Below are 20,259 nucleotides of genomic sequence, written 5' to 3' on the forward strand. Positions count from 1 at the left end.
GATACTCCTAGATATATATACATTTAACCCTCTATATATTTAATATATGTATTTTAATCCTCTAACTCAAAATAAATGGTATTCATCAGTGATGGTGTCTGAGTTTATTTTAGAAATCTTAACCGTTTCAAGAATGCTAGATTCAAGGCATGAAAGGCTGGAGCAAAGTCTGATAGGGACTATAAAACTATCTTACTACTGTTAGCATTCAGATTCACTTGACCAAAATAAACAGCAAATATCACAACAAAATAAAAGTGTAATAAGAGATTAGAAATATTGTTTCAAAATCCATTTTGCCTTTCTTATTGGGAAAATATGATTTAAACATAGGCTTGTTGTATTTCCAAAGAAGTGGTATTGTTTTATAAAACTTTGAAGTTCTATCATTGTTTTATTTAATATCCAGATTAAAATTAAATTATTAAAAATAAATGGTATATTTATGTCTAACTCCAATGAAATTACTTGTTGTGTACAGTATTCATGGGGATGTCACACTAATTAATTTACTATTTTATTTTGAGTATCTTGGATTTAACTTATAATAATAATGATTTTTAGTTTCCTCTATGCCTTCACCCAAGCTGTCCAAATGTTCTGAAACTATTTATGTACTATTGCAGAACTTAGTACAAGAATATTAGTATCCTTTTGTTGTTTTGATTTCAAATCTGTGCCACTTAGAATTTGACATTTCTTCCTAAATTTTAAATAAAGATTTATTCCACGCTCTACAGCAGGGCTCCCCAACTCCCACCCCGTGGCTCACTACTAGGCCATGGCCTATGCAGAATTGGGCCGTACGAGGAGCTGGCTGGAGTGCCAACATGTGCGTGTGTGCAGCTCAACTTGTGTGAGCGGCAGGCGGGTAGACACTTGTGCCCATGTGCATCGGTCTGTCACTTGTGTTACTTAAGCTGTGCACATGCACACTGGCCCACTATCCATGAGAGTTAAGCTGCACACATGCGCACTGGCCTGCCATCCACATGGGTTAAGCTATGCGCATGTGAACCGGCTTACCGTTCACATGAGTTGAGCTGCGTGCACTGGCCCACTAGTACAACCTAGTTCCTCTCCCCCTTCAGCTTGGCCACCAAGCTGCAAAGGTTGGGGACCGCTACTCTACAGTGGCTTAAATACATTCCTAACATGCAAGCACCCACATGTAATACATTTAAAAAATCAATATAAAATCAGAACAGAGGAATAATTGCTCAGAGATAAAAGTGTTTATTCTGCTTCCTACAGATCTGCAATTATGCTGGACCTGCAAAAGTAATAGTGCAGTTAGTCACAAATGGAAAACATGTCCACTTGCACGCTCACAGCTTGGTAGGAAAACACTGTGAGCAGGGAGTTTGCACAGTAAATGCAGGACCAAAGGACATGGTAGTAGGGTAAGTAAGTAAGTAGTGTCCTTATAAAGTACAATTTCTCCATAATTATGATCTGTAGATTCAGCTCTACCTACCGTTTTTATCCACTCAATGTTCATTCTGGCTCACTTTTCTAATTTATGGTAAACCGTCTTTGTTATATATATTAAGAAGATGAGCAATTAGAATATGAAGAGATGGGAAATTCTGTACGTGCATAGTGACAATTTACATATTTTTGAAGTTTAAATCAGTCTCTAGTAGAACAAGAAGAAAAATGGATATCATATAATAAAATCTGGATGATTATCCTTCATTTAGGATTGCTATACATGTAATCTGTGATGAAGTATATCTCCAGGGCATACCCATGTATGCATGAGCTCACTCTTAAGATACAGTCAAAATCCGATGGGAATGTGGTTTTTGTTATTGCTATTGTTATTTCTAGTGTGCTTTGTTGAGAAGGCTTCAAATTATTATGAACCGTAATGGCACAGTGGTTAGAATACAGTATTGCAGGCTACTTCTGCTGACTGCCAAAGCACTGTGAAGTGGTATATAATCTAAGTGCTATTGCTACTAGTGAATCTGCTTGCCTAATGAACTGAAATTGATTGGGTATGTCATGATAGAGAAACAAAATGTTATAATACTTTAGTCATATATAATAATAGTCATGTATTTGTCACTGTTTCATTATATTTGTCTAGCTTGAAAACTATGAAAAAAACCCACTGAAGTATTGAAAGAAATAAATGTTTCATTATTCTGAAATAGCTATCCAGATGTAATTGGCAAATAATATAATAATCCTTTTTAAAATATATAACACTTGCAACAATTATTTTTAATTATTGTTATTTTTTTCAACAGTTTTCCTGTTATTTTTTTTTTCTTGATTTTCAGATGTAGAACTAAATTGATTATTAACTTCTTATTCAAAGCTGCCTGATTAATAACTGAATAGCAAAAGAATAGAATTCAGAATTTTTATGGAGACGTTTCCTTTCCCCCGAGTATATTTCCTAAATTCAATTTCCAGGTTTTTCTATTTTGTTGGAAGCTTCTCCCCACACTTCCCTAATTGTGTAGGTTAGCCTTTTTCTTTTTTTGTAAATTAAATAAATATCTCTTACTCAAGTTAGATTAAAGTCATTATGACGTTGACATAAACATTGGATTCCTTGAACTGTTGCATTCCAAGAACAAAATAACAAAGGGAATATTAAATCCTAGTTAATCTTCTACTTTTTTTTTGAAAGAGCAACTAAAGTATGCATAGTATTGTTCCTAGGATTGGATTAGGTTTCAGATAAATGCTAGTTTGATGTTCTCCAGAAAGATTTTAGAAATACACATGCGCACACAGGCAGGCACATACGCACACAGAAAAAAAATCCTGGGGGGAAATTAGCCAGATAGAAGCTGCTTCTCAGACTTGAAAGACTCATTCTTTTGATGTTAAGAATCACTCTGTCATCAAATTGCAAGTGCAAGATCTGTTGTGTGCAATTCTGCTTCCAATCTTGAAATTTTTATCATATTCTTGCTAAGCATACTTAAATTAAGCATACTTAACTTATGCAAACATCATACTTATTTGATGCTGTCTTGCTATTGAAACACAAGCCCAAAAAACCTTTCCCACACTTAAAAAGGCTTTTGGTGAATTTATCCAGTCATTTTTTATTGGCTATAGATTTTTCCCTCCTCTAAGTTGCTCAAAGGAATTTATTTGCTTTCCACATCTCATTACACGCTTGCAATAGCCCATTTAGGGAAGTTATTGGTTCAAGACCATGGTGTGAACTATGGATAGTACTTGTGTGGCATTTAAACCTGGGTCTTTTTAGTTATGGTCTAATGCCTAAACATTTTAGCTTTACAAAAATAGAAATAGTTGAATAAACATAGGCAATGCAACAGAGATTGCATTATTAAGGCCAGAGAAAATACTGTATGCTGATTGGGATAAGGGTAAACAGTAATATTTTAGACATGAGGAGGTATAATCATGTCTATATAATGATTTGTACTTCACTACAGATTTCCAAACCTGGGAATATTACATGTTACAAAGAAAAAAGTATTAGACACACTGGAAATGCGCATGATTGATGCATGTAAAAAAGGGTACAATCCAGGACTCCTCGTTCACCCCGATCTCAATTATATACAAGTGGAAGGTGGAGAGGAGAGGCAGCTAACAGGTAGGTAGAGAGTTATCTCTGCACACGTGAAATAAATGCTATTTTTAATTCCTCTTCATTATCATTACAGTGAGTAAGCAATTGTCTCTTTTTTATCTTATTTTATGATCAACAATGAAATAAAAAATGATACAGTACTTCCTCTAAAATTGTCCCAAAGGTCCTTTTTTTCAAGGGGCAACTGGACTTTCTGGTTTTCTTTGAAGACGTTTAGTTTCTCATCCAAGAAAATACTTCAGCTCTGACTAGATGGTGGGGAATGGAAGGATTTATATTCCTTGCAGACAGCTGGACATTTGCATCCTTTTAGTGGGTTGTTAAGGTCTCCTGGAGGTTTATCTGTGTCATCTGGGTCACCTGAGTGGTGCAAATTGGTGTGGAGCCTTCTTGGAACCGTTGAAAGGACTGTAGATTGTAGATCGAACAGCCTTTTCTCAGCAGAGGGGGAGGGGTACAACATCATCTATCTTCAATCTACAACACAGTCCTTTCCACAGTTCCAAGAAGGCTCCACACCAATTTGCACCACTCAGGTGACCCTGATGACACAGATAAACCTCCAGGTGACCTAAATGACCCACTAAAAGAATGCAAATGTCCAGCTGTCTGCAAGGGGTATAAATCCTTCCATTCCCTGCCATCCAGTCAGAGCTAAAGAAGCTTCTTGGATGAGAAGTGAAACGTCTTCAAAGAAAAAACAGAAAGTCTAGTTGCCACTTGAAAAAAAGCACATTTGGGACAACCATGACCTGGATGACTGAGAATCTCCATAGACATTCCTTCAAAATTGTTAATATACAGTTCAGTTGGAGGGTGGGGGGATAATTTCTTTTATGGTGCATATTCCTTTGATTCTTTTTCAGTTTTTATTTCTGTTGTATGGATCTCTCCCATTTTTGAACATTATCCACTCCTTTTCTTTATCTCTTGGTCAAAGTAATGCTTAGCATTAAGCGTGCATAATGTAATTCTTCTTCAAACTCCTTTGCATGTCAAATAGATGGGTGGGTGATTTTGAACTGAATGGGGAATTTGTGGAATTTCCTATATTTCTTAAAGAAATAGCAGCGTTGTGTGTGGGCATGCTTGAGAAGGTTTGAGCAGATTAAAAAAAAAACTGTTCAGAAGAATTGTCACATTGAATATAATATATCTTTATTCACTTTGGCTTCCATTTGACCTTCTTGCTTTCTGCACTAAAATGGTTAGACGTCCTCTTAATTAAACTTTTGTGACTGCTTCCCCTTTCACTTATCATTACCGCCATTAAAAGACACCTTGCTACAATAATCCATACTCTTTTCCATTGTTTGCAGAACGAGAACGAGATATCATTCGTCAGGCAGCACATCAGCAGACTAAGGAGATGGATCTCAGCGTTGTACGGCTCATGTTCACTGCATTCCTTCCTGATAGCACTGGTAGCTTTACAAGGAGACTTCAGCCTGTCTTGTCTGATCCTATATATGACAGCAGTGAGTATCTTTTGACTTTTATTTCCATTCTGTAGCGAAATCCCAGTCTGAGTACCATGTTTCCCTGAAAACAAGACCCTGTCTTATATATATTTTTTCCCACCAAAAAAGGCACCAGGTCTTATTTTCGGGGGATTTCATCCACTAACTAACCTTACTTGCGTGCTTGCCCTTGGCCTACTTTTCACTGTCAGAGGCCTTCAGGAATTTATTCTTCTGTGGCTGGCAAGGCTTTCCTGAAGGCATCTGCAGCAGGTAACAGAGCTCTGGATCAATCCGGAGCTTTGTTATCAGCTACAGAGACCTTCAGGAAAGTTTTCCCAGCCTTGCTGGCTGCAGAAGAAATGCCTGGCAAGGCAGGTGTCGGAGTGTGCGAGGCTTGGCTACAACTGTTCAAAGGTAAGTAGCAGGGCAGCTCCACCACCACTCCAATCCCCACCTTAACGTAATTTTTACTCATGCACTTGAGTGGGTGGGATCTTAATTATGGCTTATTTGGGGGGTAGGGCTTATATTGGGCACATGTGTAAAAATCAAGCTAGGACTTACTTTCAAGGTAAGTCGTATTTTCGGGAAAACAGGGTAAGATTTTGTTGCAAGATTGAATATTCAGACATGGGCGATTAACATTTTGAAAAGGATATGAAAGGCTTACATTAAAAAAAAACAGAAAAGACTTATGATGGGTTTTCACACTTACAACCCTTGCAATGTCCCTGTGGTCATGTGATCAAAATTTGGCCACTTGGTAACTGGCATATGTATTTATGACAGTTGCAATGATTGTTTGCCACATTCTGACAAGCAAAGTCAATGGCAAAGCCAGATTCACTTAGCAACCATGTTTCTATCTTAATAACTGCAGTGATTGACTTAACAATCATGGCAAGAAAGGTTGTAAAATGGGGCAAAACTCACTTAACAACTGTCTTTCTTAGCAAAGGAAATTTTGTGCTCAATTGGTCGTAAATCAAGGACTATTTGTAATATTCTCTTATTTTATTCTATGGCAGGGATGTCAACTTGATTTCATTTAGGGCTGCATCAGGGTTGTGTTTGACTTTAGAGGGGTTGGGGTAGGCATGGCCAGGATGGATATGGCCAACTCAATGTCACTCATGTTGGGGGCACCTGTGGTGGCCCAAACACTCTACCAGCGATAATGGGCTACCAAACTCCACTTTCAGCTGTGATGGTCTCCTGCAACCCTCTGCCACCGAAAATTGAACTGGGGAGGGCCACTCGTGGACCTCCTGAGCTCTATTTTCACTGGCAGAGGCACCACAGGCCGGTCCTTCGCTGTTTCCAGGTTGGCCCTGCAGGTCAGATCTAAGCACCCTGTGGGCCGGATCCTTGAGTTTGACACCCCTGCTCTATGGATTATTGTTGTATATTTTGTAATGCTGAGTTTTGGAGATGATATAGACAAATTGGGACAAAATCCTTGTTGAAGTAATTAGAAGTTGACTTAATTCTTTCTTTAATTTTCTTCCCCAGAAGCTCCAAATGCATCCAATTTAAAAATTGTACGGATGGATCGGACTGCAGGCTGTGTAACAGGGGGAGAAGAGGTTTACCTACTTTGTGACAAAGTCCAAAAGGGTGAGAACTCAACACTGCATCTATCATGGTTGAACGTAGTTATATAATCATGTTGTTGCTTCTATATACTGGAAATTTGCAATTATTCGAAACTCAAAAATTGATTTGATTTTAATTAGTAATAAGAGAGATTAGTATAGAATAGATTTTTGTAAATGATAAAAATAAGATATCAAGTCTGACAAAGTCCTTCCCAATCCAAGATAGGGAAGTGAAATAAATTTCTTCAGTGATTTAAATAAGACTCTGAGTAAATGGAAACTCCAAAGTGGGGTTTTCCCTTAGCAAGTATGTTTTTCCTTGCAACAGCATTAATTGAAATATCTCAATGTATACTGAGAAATGTGATACTTTTTGTATCAATAAACACTTCTATATTAAAGAATTTGATATAGAATCTATTATCAAAAACTCTGCACAATTAGTAACAGGAAAAATTGGCCAACTTTTTTAAAAAAGTATAAGTTTATCAGAGTTGACAGCCCACAAATTTTCTCCATTTAAACGTTCCCCAAGTATATGGGGACTGCATCTCTACATCTATGTAATTTTTGAGATACACTACATTGAACTCGTTGTAGTAGCCACTATAAACTGGTTTATTTTAATTAATTAAGAAAAAAAGGAAACATTAGCTAACAATACATTTTTGTGGTGCTACAGCTTAGTGCTTCCCAGATTTCTTAAGAAAATCTTTGTTACCTAAATGTTTGTGATTGTTGTGCACAATCTATAATTTTTCATTATATTTATATAGGGTTCCAGCATTAGGATGCAAGATGGGAAGAAAAAGCAACGATTTTAGAATCATTAAGGTTCTTCCTGCACAAGTAGATTACATTGATATTGGAGCTGTTTTTTTAACTCCAAATTTGCACTTTTTCCTAATAAGACAATCCATTTGGGAATACTTCATAGTTTTGGATATCCTAAACCAAGGGTCTTCAAACTTGACAAGTTTAAGACTTGTGGGCTTCAATTCCCAGAATTCCTGAGCTAACATGACTGGAGGAGGTATTCTGGGAGTTGAAGTCCACAAGTCATAAAGCTGTCAAGTTTGAAAACCCCTATGCTAAACTCCTTTCCCTTCCTGGACGGTAATACTTTTGTTAATGAGTCCAATTAATTTGCTGCTTCCCCAACCCAACTTTTTCCATAGTTTTGACGATCTTGTATTTTATTTCTGTTCTTCACATGGTTACTTCAGTATTTAGCATATGATGAGAAAATGATAGAAAAGAAATAAACATATGCACACAGTCCACAGAATTCTATACAAAACTTCTACAGGGGTACAGCAGTGGCCTCATAATTGAATGTCTAAATCAGCTATCTAGGCAATCGCTTTTGATGGTTGTTTCGTACACTTCTTCTAGGGAACCAAACCCACTTTGTGGGCAATCTTGCACAATATGTTTAATAGTTTGTATATCAACACCACAATTGCAACAAGGGGAATTTTTCCATCTCCAGTGCTACAGGACAGGCTCTTCTTCCAGTATCACATATAATTCTCTTCAATTTCATCCAGACAAAAGTGCATGTGTGTGTGTGTGTGTGTGTGTGTGTGTGTGTGTGTGTGTGTGCATAGGTCTTTGAGTCAGTGTTGATTCCTGCTGACTGAACAATTCCCTGCAGTTTTCTTGGCGAAATTTCAGAAGTGGTTTGCCCTTACCTGCTTCTTCCTTGGCTGACAGAGATTAACTGGCCCAAGTCATTCAGTTGACTTTGTGCCTAAGGTGGGACTAGAACTCATCGTCTCCTGATTTCTAGTCTGGTGCTTTAACCACTAGACCAAACAGGCTCCTATTACATCAGTATGATAGACAGGAATATACTCTTCTTTTTTGACAATTTTATTCCAACCTCCACTTCTCTAATCCTATTAAAATTCACCTGTAAAATACAGAACCAGATTCCTGCAGCTTACCAGAATACATCCTGATTAGCCATGTGGCTTTGATGATTTAAAAAAAACTTGCATTCTTATATCAGATGGACAGCTTAAGAATAGGGAAAAAGGAAATCATTAGCTTTTACTTTGTTTTCTCAACTTTATTTGCAAACAGCTTGCTTTGTAGCCATACATTCTTATCTAGGATAAGGTTTTCTTGAGGGAGGGCAAGAGACTCTGGATTGACTAATGCTGGCCTACTCAGAATCTAAACTTTTCCAACATCTGTTTTCTGTTTTGGACAAAAGAATTGGGGTGGATGGGCGATGGAACAGACAAATTGTTTCCAGATTTGGATGCAATTTAGAAATGTTTCTTCAGAAAGACATTTTGTGTAATTGTTCACCACACATCATTTGGCTATTAGCACACACAGAGTCTCAGGAAATGTCTGGAAGAATGGTATCACAACTTTAAAAATCAATTAACCATGCTTTAAATTGGAACGACAGTGAATGTAAAACTGAAACAATATAGTCTTTGCAAACCAACCCAGCCCATTTTAAGTCATCCTGGACCTGAGATTCCCGCTCCTGCATTAAAGCAGGGGGTAAATATGAATCATGATTCATGTTTTCTCACTTACAGATGATATTCAAATCCGTTTTTATGAAGAAGATGAAAGTGGTGGTGTCTGGGAAGGTTTTGGAGACTTTTCACCTACTGATGTGCACAGACAGGTAAGTTCTTTTGGCAAGGAATTATAGCGATAGCATATACAACAAGTTTTAATGTGAGCTCTTTAATTTTTAACAGTTCACAGGGTTTAAAAACCTGATCAGAGTTAACTTCCTATTATTTCGATGAAGTAGTAATTAATATATAGAGATGTATAAACTACAAAAAAGATAATATAATATGCAAATATATTAAATATATAAATTGTTACATTTTCCCATCCTTATCTTGATCATCTGTATCATGATTGCCTACAGTTTGCAATAGTATTCAAAACACCGAAGTATCGAGATGTCAACATCACAAAAGCAGCATCTGTATTTGTTCAATTACGGCGAAAATCAGATCTAGAGACCAGTGAACCAAAACCTTTTCTGTACTATCCTGAAATCAAAGGTAATTATCAATGCTGTGTTATATTGCATATTGTAGAAGACATGCATCTTTTTAGAAAATCATTGGTGTTGGAATTCTTCTACCTATTGTAATATGTTGCATATTAGTTAATATTAGAATAATAGTGTTGCCAATAAATTGTTGCTGGATTTAACATGCTGTCCATTGATAAAAATAGAATTAATACAGTAGTCAATAAGGGATGAAAGTCTTAAATGACATGAGATAAAAATACCAGTATCATGCAAACCTCCTAATATACACATAGTCCTTGACCTCAGTGGTGTATTAATCATTAAGCAGACTAAGCCCAAAGGGGGCACCACAAAGTTGAGAATATGGCTTCGTTTGCACAGTATGTACAAAGGGGGGCACCAAGTCAGTGCTTAAGGCACTAGTGAGCCTTAATCCACCACTGCTTGACTTAAATGGTTCACTTTGTGACACTTCAATGTTACAACGGCATTGAAAAAAGTGAACGTTTTTCACACTTATGACCATTGTTGCAGCATCCCCATGGTCATATGATCAAAATTCAGATGCTTGGCAACTGACTCATATTTATGATTGTTGCAGTGTCCCAGAGTCATGTGACCACCTTTTGCAACCTTCTGACAAGCAAAGCCAATGGGGAAACCAGGTTCACTTAACAACTGTGTTACTAACTTAACAACTGGGTGGCAAGAAATGTCATAAATCACTTATCAAATGTTTCAGTCAGCAACAAAAATTGGGGACTCAATTGTGTTAAGTTGAGGACTATTTGTATGGAAATATTTTGGAAGGTTTAGTGATGATGGTGGTTATTGTAGAAGCTTCCGATATTTCTTTTCCAGGCCACGAGTAAAATGCTCCACCACCTGGTAGTTTCCACAATGGAAAAGCTATTCCATCTCTAACAACAAAAGCCATTCTTTACTTTCAAATTTGCAACTTTTTGAACACTGTAATTACATCACTGGCCTTCTTTTGTGACCTTGGGCTACTTTTCCATTAGTCAGAATTCTCAGTAAACTGAGAATTCTCAGAATTCTCAGTAAATCCCAGTTCCTGGGTTCAATTTAATTTCCTTGTAACAAAACACACAGCAGCTGAAATCAACGTCTCTTTCCTGATGATGTGAAAACTTTCCCTCCATAACTAGTTTATTAACAGTATTTTTCTTCATTCACAACATTCAAACATTGTAGTAAAAGCTGTGCACACTAATCAGCCAATAATTTCTTCAAATTCCAAAGTTAAAAATATAAGCAATTGAAGATTATAGTATTGTGAAAATCAGGCCCCATTCTGAAGAAAGGCAATAAAACTACACTGACTTAATTTTATCATGCCTTTTAAAGATGGGAAGCTTAAGCTTGATGTCTGTCTTAAGCTCTTAATAGATGCACCGAAGTTGAATTTCTTGAGAGAAACCCATAACTATTTACCAATTTGAGTAAGCTGTATCAACATAGGATTCCTTAAAGTGTCATAAGCTCTTTCTGAAATGAATGAATTCATGTTTATCTATTATCTGAGTTTTGATTTTGTTGTTTTGACAAGAAATATCTTAAGCAATATTGTCATATCAGTTGTGAAATATCTATGTGTCACATTAATGGGGAACAGGAAGAACAAAATATTGATTCTTGGATAATAGAAATGGAGTATTATTGATTGCAGTTGATAGAAACACAAATTATTTTAATTATGTATGCCTAAAAAGGCTGAATGGTATATATTGATACAGCTGAGAAAGAAATAACCAAAAAAGGCAAGACTTTTTGAGCTTTTCTCATTTATTGATTCAATATGTAAATTTCATTTACTGATTCAATATGTAAATTTCATTTATTGATTCAATATGTAAATATGTATGACAAATTGATTCAATGTGTAAACCTATCAAACTGGTTTCTCAAAAATCCACTGTGATTTTTTAAAAAATAATGTCACACTCATAGTGTTTATTTGAACAAAATAATCTGATAACTGACATGTTTGATATTTAAATTCTTTTTCCAAGAGTCCTATTTGGCAAATTTGCATTTTAATTGTTAAATAATTTTGATCCTATAGTTCAATAATTTTATTATTACTTCATTGTTTGATTTATATTTTTAAAAGTACTATAAATTTTTCCCTCTTAGAGGTAGACATAGCTCACTTATTTTCTAAAGAATTGGGATATTCTCAGAAGTATTTCTTGTCTCATCACATTCAGTTTTGATTATTCTAATCGTTCTATAATCATGTTCATTTTTAAAGGATCTAGTGATCCCTAGGTTCCCAAATAGGAGATGAAGCTTGTAAATGTCTCAGTTTTTTCAGGTATCTTTAATTTGCTTCCCTTCCCAGACTCTTTTTTTTTCCAATAACAACTCAGTCTCTATTTGTAGTTTCAATGCTGTGGCAAATCTTTACTTTTCTAGTAAAGGTATCACATGTCAGATAAGCATATATGAACTCCTTCATTTTCACCAGATGCCTCTATTCATAATCAATGTTTGTGGAACACTCATAGCTATTTTATTTATGTTCACTGTACTGGATTAGAAAGATAGAACAGACCTTGGTTAAAATAATTTATAAATAATGTACGTATAAACTAATTTTTAAATTAATAAATAATTTAATAACTAATTATTCTGGTATGTGTAATCACATGGCACACTATCAGTTCTTTCAAATGTTTTATTATATGCAAGATGAAAATGAATGAATGAACCTGAAAATAAATACACAGCAGTAATATGCAGACTGTACACTAAATGTGGTCTGCAAAACAGTAGACTCATTCTTGGCATTGAACACAGATAAACAAAAGCAATATTCTATTTCAAAAATATTCTTGAAATATTCTTCCACTGGATAGTCTTCCATTCTTACAAAAACTCAGAGGCAAAACTGACCTCAAATCAGTTTTTAAGACTGAAATCTATCACACCTGAGGAAAGTATTTAAAGGGTGAAAGCGTTGATATATAACAAGCAAAACATGTAGATGAGATGGACAAATGAGGGAACAGTTAGTTTATATACTTCATAAGTTGTTATCATAACTGACAGGAAGTGATGTGCTTTAGGGAATTTCCAGGTTTACCACTGAATTGATGAACTCTGTACACTTCTTTTTTTAGGATTCAGAAATCTTTGTGGTATATGATTGAACTTTGCAGTAACTTTCAAAAACTCCCTACGCACCTACTGAACTATCCTGGGGCTGGTTGCCTATCTATCTGTATCACTCAGGGGAATTGCCCAAATATAATGGCCTACTTTGGTGGTCAGGCCTTTACCATAATGATTAATGAAGTTGCAAGTATACTAGTCGAATGTTGTCCAAGTCTAGGAATACGTATTGATTTTACATTATTGTTAGTTTTTAGTACTCCTAAATTGGGTGGCTGGGTGTTAATCCAAGAGGAGAAAAGCCTTTATGGAGAATCATTTAAGAAAGTATAAGCTTGAAGAAAAGAAGAGGTTTCCTGACAGTGATAATTTTAATCAATGGAACAGCTTGCCATTGTGGGTGCTCCATCACTGGAATTGTGGGTGTTCTATCACTGGAGGTTTTCAAGAAAACAAATTGTTTAAACAATTGTCTGGGATGATATAAGGATTTCTGCCTTAGACTAGAAGTCCTCCAAAATTCCTTTCAGTTATATGATTCTGTGATTCTACTGTGTTTCCCTGAAAATAAGACCCACCCCCAAAATAAGCCCTGGCCTGGTTTTGCGGGGTTGGCTTAAAGTAAGCCCTACCCTGAAATAAGCCCCAGGGACAATCAGCTATTTCGCAGAGGCATATTGGGTCTCCTGCTCCTTTTGCAGCCTCATTTGGCTGCAAAAATGGCCATACTTCTTGGAGCCAGTGGCAGGAGCGCCCCCACAGATAGCTGTTTCATAGACCAAGCTGCTGGCAAGATCTAGGCAAGAAGGTGTGAGGCATAAGGAGCAGCTTGCGCCCGCCCCGTCCCCGCCTCCTGGTACATGAGAAAAATAAGACCTCCCTGAAAATAAGACCTGGTGCCTTTTTTTGGTGGTCTCAAAAATATAAGACCTGGTCTTTTTTTCAGGGAAACATGATACTCAGAAAGATAGCGGCCTTTACTAGTTATGTTATAAACTGGTCATGTTTAACAGAGGCTGGGCAGCCATCTGTTTTAGATGCTTTAATTTAGATTGCTGCCTTGCCTCCAATGTTGGACCTAATGGACTGACTGCTTTTAGTTCCATGAATCCTTTTAACCAAAGAAATAAGATTAGGATCATCAGAGGGGAAGTAGGATTAGTCTGTAAGTTAGTCTGAGAACTGCCTTAGCCGCTAGTATATGGCTTGACCTATGCATTGTTCATATCCTGGTTTAAATCATAATTCAATTAGGCTTTTTTTTTTGCCTAGAATTAATTGGAAGTTTTTAAGATAAATAAAAGGACTCTTAGGAGTGGCTTGGACGCACACAGAATGCTTATTATTCAGTAGCTCTCATCCCATCATTGTCATTTTGCTGTTTCCCTAGGACAGGGGTGTCAAACTCAAGGCCTGCAGGCCAGATCTGGCCCATGGGGTGCTTAGATCTGGCCCACGGGGCCACCCTGGAAACAGCAAAGGACCCGTTCGTGGTGCCTTTGCCAGCACGCAGCCCTCCTGGGCTCCATTTTCGCTGACAGAGGCATGTAGGAGGCTGTCATGGCCAAAAGCCAGGCCTTGGAGGGCTACATGCGATCCTCCCATGCTCTGTTTTTGCTGGCAGAGGGCTAGCATAGCAAACTAAAAGTTAAAGAAAACAGAAGGAGAAATGTTTCCCCTTTTGCATTTGTGCATCCAAGAAGGACAGGAAAGGAGAAAGGGAAAGAGGAAAGAAAAAAAAAGAAGGAAAGATGGCAAGAGAGCAAGGAAGGAAAAATAAGGGAAGAAGGGAAGGAAAAAAAAGGAAAATGAAGAGGGAAGAAAAAAGAAGAGGGAGGGAGGGAGGAATAAGTGGGAAGGAGAGTCTGGGGGAAGTCCTGCCTTAGCACTTGGCCACTACAGGTGCCCCCCAACAAGAGTGAAGTTGAGCTGGCCACACGCATCCCAGCCATGCCCACCCCCCAGGTCAAACACAACTCTGATGCAACCCTCAGTGAAATCAAGTTTGACACCCCTGCGCTAGGATATATATCTTCCATGACCTATTTTGACTGTTCTATCCTTTCACGATGCAGAAGTTTTTTTTTTCTATAAGAAAACAAGGTTTTAACTCCTTCTATCTAGATCAGGGCTGTCTAACTCGCAGCCCATGGGCCGGATGCGTCATCCCTACGCCATGCCTACGCCCAGTTTAATGAAGGAGGGGAAGTCACTATACATCATGTGACACCACTGTGATGACACATGTTTGACATCTCTGATCTAGATCAGTGTTTGCCAACTGGTGGGCCACAGCCCACTGGTGGGTCATGAGAAAATTTTGGTGGGCCGCAGAGAAATCTCACCCCCAGAGCACCCCCACAAAGCAATTAATCCAGGCTGCGCAGAAACACAAGGCTGTGCCGCTCACATGGCACGCGGGAACCCTCCCCACCCACTCACTCCTTACCCGACAAACTTGCCTGCTAAATTGCTATTTTTCCTTTTTCCGACCATCATCTGTTCTGCTCTGCCAGGAGATTTAGATTAGCTAGGAAGCAAAAAATGGTTGGATTTCTTACTTTCTAGCTAGTCTTTAGATCTTTGGCTCTGCTTTTAAACACAGCCGAACTTCCCTTCGGACTGAAGGTTTGCTTGCAAGCAAATTCAGTGCAGACTCAGGGCAAGCAAATTTGAGAGACTAATCTAGCCGATGGCAGATAGATCACTGAATGATTCTGTGAGCAACTCAATCTGCCTGCTTTGCCTGATTTTGGGTAAAAGTTGCTCTTTTTAAAAAATAAAAAATTCAATATTTACATGCATTGTGTGTTGTGAGTTAATTTTGTGAGTTTGCTAGCAAATTTTATGTGACAGACTGAGCCAGACAATGGCAGATAGATCTCTGAATGAATCTGTGATTCTGTGAGCAACTAAATCTGCCTGCTTTGCCTGATTTTGGATAAAAGTTGCTCTTTTTTATAAAAAAATTCAATATTTATATAAATACTTGTAATCTTTACATACAAGCCATGCCCAGCCAGTCACATGACCACCAAGCCACACCCACAAATTAGGCCACGCCCACAGAACCAGTTAGTGGTCCCTGGGATCTAAAATTATGAATTTGGTGGTCCCTGAGGTCCAAAAGGTTGGCGACCCCTGATCTAGATGTTTGTCCTCTTTCACCAAGCACACAGCTTCAGGAGAAACGCACATGGAGCAATCAGGAAGAAGGGTTCACCCACCTAGGGAACCAGATCAGCTGAACAAACAGCTGACAGATGTTGCAGCCAGTTCACTGTCATGGTTTTTAATTAAATATTAGTGATTAAGTAACAATAAACATTCCATGCTCTGTGCTGGGATCAACATAGTTCCTGAAATTTGGCAATTCATTATTAAAGGAAAGAGAAAATAGGAAGGAATATATCTGGAAAGGAAGAAAACATTTAAGTACAGGAGAAAAAAAAGAATGTTATAAAACTTGAATAAAACATTAGTGTGAGAAAGCAGCTGAGCCAACTGCTCAGATTATAAGATCATCAAAGAATCCTAGGTACCTAGTAAATCTGGTTTGGTGAGGAGGTCTGTAATTTGTTATTATTACCTTTATTATTAGAGTACAACATGTGTATAATGAGATTGGATGAGCCTCCCTTCATGCACACATCCCCAACACAACTTACAGTGAGGACAGAAGTCCTTAACCCAGTCCCAATCTAATTATTGTTGCCACATCCTGGTCAGATAGCCAAATATATACTTAAATAACAGAGTTTGCTTCATATCAGTCTACTGTGACAACTTGTATTATAGGCTGTGCCTCAGTTTTCCCTATCTTGACCCAAACATCGTACCCCATGATGAAAGAGGATGTCCAGGGTTCCTTGAAATAGGGCTTCAGAATCTCCATTATACAAGGGCTTATTTTAAAAAATTGTTACACAACTACCCTGTTTCCCTGAAAATATGATCTAACCTGAAAATAAGTCCTAGCTTGATTTTACATATGTGCCCAATATAAGCCCTACCCCCATAATAAGCCCTAATTAAGATCCTGCCCACTCCAGAGTGCACAGGTAACAATTAAGCTAGGGTGGGGAATGGGAGGATGGAGCTGTCCTACTACTTACCTTTGGACAGCTGTAGCCAAGCCTTGCACACCCCGAAACCTGCCTTGCTGGCCCACTTCTGAAGGCCTCTGCAGCGGATAACAGAGCTCTGGATCGATCCAGAGCTTTGTTATCAGCTATAGAAGTCTTTAGGAAAGCCTTGCCAGCCTTGCTGGCTGCAGAAGAAATGGGTCGGCAAGGCTGGCAAGGCTTTCCTGAAGGCCTCTATAGCTGATAACAAAGCTCCGGATCGATCTGCGCCTTTGGTAGCCACAGAAGAAGTTCCTGAAGGCCTCTGACAGTGAAAAGAAGACCGGGGGTGATGCATGCAAGTGAAGTTAGTCAGTGGATAGCATCTGCCCAAAATAAGACCTGGTGCCTTTTTGGTGGCAAAAAAATATAAGACAGGGTCTTATTTTCAGGGAAACGCGGTATCTTTTTAATTCAGTATTTATACAGTCACACTCATACAAAATGGGAGAATTCAACTTGTATTTATGTAATGTACAGCAGTAGCAGCAGATGTTGTTTCCTATTTGATAGCCCATTGCCTTCTGAAACAAATGAATGTGACTTCAGATTTTGGCTACATCTCACTTATATTATTTTTGTCCAAAATGTAGATAAAGAAGAAGTGCTAAGGAAACGACAGAAACTCATGCCGAACTTCTCTGATAGTTTTGGCGGAAGTGGCGCAGGTGCTGCAGGAGGTGGGATGTATGGTGGAGTAGGAGGAGGTGGAGGTGGCAGCAGTGCTGGATCAGGTAAAGAAATATGTTGATGGAATTATGAATGAATAATGTAAGATGCATTGGGAAGTGGTTTTTCTTTCATTTTTGGATTGTGACTATGATAAAGTGGGTTTTGTGTTGCAGGAGATTTAGAGAACTAAGGAGTTATGTTTTATATCTGTGGCCCCATATAGTGCTGATTCTAAACCAGGGGTCTCCAGTCTTGGCAACTTTAAGCCTAGCAGACTTCAACTCTCAGAATTCCCCAGCCAAGGTTGGAGACCCCTGTTCAAAATAACTACCGTGTTTCTCTAACAATACACCCTCCACCAATAGAAAGTCCCAGCATGTTTTATCGGCATAAAAGCAAATTAAACCCTTCCTGCCAAATTAAGGCCTATATTAAACATGCAAAATGGGGGGGAATGGCGGGGGTGGATTGCCTTAGGAAGTACTTTTGTTGCATACCTGGATATGGTGCTGCCTGTGTTGACTTTGGTGTTGGTGGGGGTGAAGCCGAGTGTCTCCGCCGGGCTGTGGTTTCAGGGAGGAGCCCTGGCTGGCCACGTGCGGCTGCGCCAAATGCCACAGCATTGCTCTAAACGTTGTGGCAGCACGGGAGAAGGGAAAGCAATGGTGGAGGAAGGTCTCCCGATACAAAGTGCCCCACCAATGCCGAGGTCAACATCCAAGCCATTGCCACCCACCCACTCGAGGATGCAAGGGGGGGAATTAAGTCACCCCTGAAAAGATGGCCTAGCCGTTTTTTGGGGGGTCAAAAAAAAATAAGGCCTGGACTTATTTTGTGAGAAACACGGTACCATCAGTATAGTCTATATTTAGGCACTTCACATGACACAAATATGTTATAAGCATGCTACTGTTTAACTTTAAAAGATGAGAAAATGCCTTCTTTACATTTGTTTTTATTACTTATAATCTGGATTTATCCCCTGACACAAACAAAAAATGTACATATTTCCATAGAGATTCATCAGATCAAGACATGCTCCAGATAATTTTGTCAGTTGGAACTATTTAATAATAAACTTGAATCAGTAGTTCATTTGTGAATCCCTTTCATCTGAAAAAAAGCTACAGTAATGAAGTGACTTTTAATCTTTTTTCTTTTCTTTTAGGATATGGGTACCCACCATATGGATTTTCCAGTTACGGTGCAATGCATTTCCATTCCAGCACAAACAAAAGTGGTGCAGGAATGAAACACGGTAAAAAAAAATCAAAGGTTTTTTTCCCCTCATTTGTGTTTTTAATTGGAATATTATTTGTGTTATTACTATTAGTAGTCAAGTAATCTAAATATGATTACACAAATTAATTTAATTTTTGTAGTATTTAATTCCACCTATAAGTATAGTCTTTTTAAAGGAGCAAGTTAGAATAGAATAGAATAGAATAGAATAGAATAGAATAGAATAGAATAGAATAGAATAGAATAGAATAGAATAGAATTCTTTATTGGCCAAGTGTGATTGGACACACAAGGAATTTTTCTTGGTGCAAATGCTCTCAGTCTACATTAAAGAAAAGATACATTCATCAAGAGTCAAGAATCATAAGGTACAACACTTAATGATAGTCATAGGGTACAATAAGCAATCAAATCATACTAGGAAACAGTCAATATAAATTGTAAGGATTCAAGCGACAAAGTTACAGTCCTACAGTCACAAGTGGGAGGGGATGGGTGATAAGGAGTGATGAGAAGATTAATAGTAATAGTAGTGCAGACTTTGTAAATAATTGAACAGTATTGAGGGAATTATTTGTTTAACAGAGTTATGGCTTTGGGGGAAAAACTGTTCTTGTGTCTAGTTGTTCTCTGTGCAGTGCTCTATAGCATTGTTTTTAGGGAAGAAGTTGAAACAGTTTATGTCCAGGATGTGAGGGGTCTGTAAATATTTTCACAGCCCTCTTTTTTGACTCGTGTGGTATACAGGTCATTGATTGAAGGCAGGTTGATAGTAATTGTTTTTTCTGCAGTCCTAATGAATTGTATTGGATTCCTTAAATAGAAAAATCTGAATGCTAGGAGCAGACAAAGTTAGGGTTAGAACCAGAAAAAAAAATAGGACCAAATCTAGTGTTAAATGGAACAGCACTTTGTTCTTTATTCATCACCTTGTGTTCAGTTTTCTTTTTCTTTTGCTTCAGTTCCTTTCTTAAAACACCTCTTTTTGTGTGTAAATACAAATCCATTTTTGATAATTATATTTTTATAAAAATCCAAAATCTAAACATTTTTATTTGTGGTACTAGAGAATGGTAATATAGCCTGCAGAGGAAAGGTGGTAATTCTTTCTTCTAAAAACATTTACACAGAAATTAGACACCCACCCACCCAAATAATAATAATAATAAAACATTAAAGTCAACAGAATAGTTTTTCAATTGTTGCAAGGGACAACACATTTCAGGAAAATCACAATCTACAGCAGGGGTGTCAAACTCACGCCATCATGGCAGCGTCACGTAGCATATTGGGACATTTTTCCCCTTCGCTAAACCGGCCGGGGGTGTGGCCAGTGCGTGATGCGGCTGCCTGACGGCCGGGAGTTTGACAGCCCTTATCTACAGGGAGCAGAGTTATCTTTATCTCA

General features: G+C 37.9%; 1 protein-coding gene across 1 annotated transcript in view; it reads left to right on the forward strand.

Annotated features, from left to right (window-relative positions):
* NFKB1 (nuclear factor kappa B subunit 1) overlaps positions 1–20,259 on the forward strand; it is an 80,751-nt gene that overhangs the window by 39,664 nt on the left and 20,828 nt on the right. The window contains exons 6-13 of the mRNA XM_026698269.2: positions 1,255–1,403; positions 3,432–3,595; positions 4,912–5,070; positions 6,568–6,672; positions 9,215–9,306; positions 9,562–9,700; positions 17,531–17,671; positions 18,778–18,867. Coding sequence (XP_026554054.2) covers positions 1,255–1,403; positions 3,432–3,595; positions 4,912–5,070; positions 6,568–6,672; positions 9,215–9,306; positions 9,562–9,700; positions 17,531–17,671; positions 18,778–18,867 — 1,039 coding nt within the window. The remainder of the gene's footprint in view (positions 1–1,254; positions 1,404–3,431; positions 3,596–4,911; positions 5,071–6,567; positions 6,673–9,214; positions 9,307–9,561; positions 9,701–17,530; positions 17,672–18,777; positions 18,868–20,259) is intronic.

Source organism: Pseudonaja textilis, chromosome 6, assembly GCF_049901715.1.
Source record: "Pseudonaja textilis isolate UNSWEBS1 chromosome 6, rPseTex1.2, whole genome shotgun sequence".
Lineage (NCBI taxonomy): Eukaryota > Metazoa > Chordata > Lepidosauria > Squamata > Elapidae > Pseudonaja > Pseudonaja textilis.